This window comes from Myxine glutinosa, chromosome 8 (assembly GCF_964187855.1).
Source record: "Myxine glutinosa chromosome 8, kmMyxGlut1.1, whole genome shotgun sequence".
NCBI lineage: Eukaryota > Metazoa > Chordata > Myxini > Myxiniformes > Myxinidae > Myxine > Myxine glutinosa.
This window is the reverse complement of record NC_136268.1, coordinates 18,238,891-18,240,958: the sequence shown is the minus strand read 5'-3', so window position 1 is coordinate 18,240,958 and position 2,068 is coordinate 18,238,891. Positions and strand designations below refer to the sequence as shown.

The window sequence follows — 2,068 nt, the reverse complement described above, 5'->3', positions numbered from 1 at the left end:
CAAGAAATTTCATCTTTATCGGATGAAGTTTTGTACTTGTTCAATTATGATGTCATAAAGGAGGAACCTATGACATCATCATTAGCATATGTTATTCCACATGGAGAGTTCTTTACAACGAGCCATGTCTCAAATTTTTCTATGCAGCGCTTTCGGAGATATAGAGGTGCAAAGTTTTTCAGTTTTTCCAAGTGATGATTTTTCAGATGAAAATTGATGATTTGGGAACTTTGACCTTGAGTTGACCTTTGACCTCAGAAATAGTTGGTTTCCCAATTTATTCACTCGATATACAAATGCTGTTCAATTTCCAAGTCAATCGGATGAAAATGGCAATTTTAGAAATTTGACCTCAAGATGACCTTTGACCTCAAAATCAATAGGCTTCTTCCTTATGACCAACTCTACCATCTGGTGAAGAGTTTTGTGAAGATGGGTTTAGAATCGTGACCTGCAGGCGATCGACAGACAGACACACAGACATACGGGATAAAGAACAAGACCAACCAATATACTTGGAAGAAAAATCTTCGATTTTGCAAGTAACAAAATGAAAAAGAGCAGCCATTCTGGAAAAGTGAAATATTTTATTTGAGGAGGTGTTAGACTTGGTCAGTATTGCTCTTTGCAGTGAATCCGAGTGGAAAAGTTATACTAAAAAAAAAAACATCATTTGCTCTTTGATGGCCAAAATGGAAGGTGCAGAAAAATAGTTTTGCATAAAGTTCTCCCGTAATAATTACTATTTCCTTTAAAAAAAAAAAGAAGAATGCAAAATTGTTACAAACTCGAGCAATGCCCCCCACCCGCCCCCCGCTCCACCCCTCACCACCCCGTACAATAAAACGCGTGATTTGACATGCGAACACGGCTCCGCAAAAAATAGATACCCTGATAACAATGGCTCGATACACCAGAAAGATGTGGAAACTAATACGGCCAAAACAAACGTGTTTAACAAACTTTGTTCACGGAAACATCTTCCCAATTCAAGACGCACTTTCCCGTGAACGTCTCGCACGCAGAACATCCCCCAAATCAGCGTTTCATAGACAATTGTGCTTACCTAAACAACGGGTCAAGGAAACCAATCTGTGTAAACGAGCAGATATCGGAATGTCTGCAGTAAAATGAATAAGAATAATAATAAACACATGAAAAAATGACGTTTCAAGAGTGACACAAAAAGGACGATCTCTCCCCTCGCGTTCCAAACAAACAATTGCACCCCTTTTTCACTTTTAAACAACTTCCTGTGAAGCAAACACCTGCAATCAAAGCAGCAAAGCATATCTTTCTTTCCCAAACATGTATCATCATTCATCTCTCAGCAAGCCCATGATTTTTTAAAGTATCGTAACTTTTTTTTTTCTTTTCTATTTTTGTACAAGCGGTTCCGATATACAAAAACGTGCACGGTAGGTGCACCATCATTTGTACAGAAGGGAAAAGTGCCAACATATTTCCTTCTGCATACAGAAAAAGGGTGAAGAAGAGTGCTTTAAGCTAAAAGTGGCACAGTGAAAACACTTCATTCGCGACACACACACACACACACACACACACACACACACACACACACACACACACACACACACACACACACACACACACACGCCTCGTCGATCAATCACAAATGTAACCTTGTCACAAGGGAGGGCAGGCGGGTGGGATGGAGGGCATTTCATGCTGACGTATAAAAAGGAAACATCAAAATAGGTACACCGACGGCTATTTACCACAGGTATCAAGAGTAAAGTCACAGCATCAGAGCACAGGCGCATTAAGAATTGTAAATACAAGGACCACAGGAATACCAGGTAAATGTACACCGTTGTGCAATAATTCATTTCATTTTGTCAGAGCCATGGCACAGGCGAGTCAACCCCCGCATCATGCATCCACGAGGCAGCTCTGAATCTGGTCGACCCACTGCTTCGCACTTTCAGCATCTGGAGCGTAGAAGTTGTAAATCCTTTTGGTTGTTTTGAGCTGAACAAAAAAAGAAGAACGTTCAGAATCTTCAATAAATAATAATAATATAATCAAGCAATCATATAGAAGCTTC

General features: G+C 39.9%; 1 protein-coding gene across 1 annotated transcript in view; it reads right to left on the bottom strand.

Moving 5' to 3' along the window:
- Nucleotides 1-567: 567 nt before the first annotated feature.
- LOC137432281 (myotubularin-related protein 5) overlaps nucleotides 568-2,068 on the bottom strand; it is a 128,969-nt gene continuing 127,468 nt past the window's right edge. Inside the window, exon 41 of the mRNA XM_068124082.2 lies at nucleotides 568-1,992. Within this exon, the coding sequence (XP_067980183.2) occupies nucleotides 1,894-1,992 (99 nt within the window). The 3' untranslated portion in view covers nucleotides 568-1,893. The remainder of the gene's footprint in view (nucleotides 1,993-2,068) is intronic.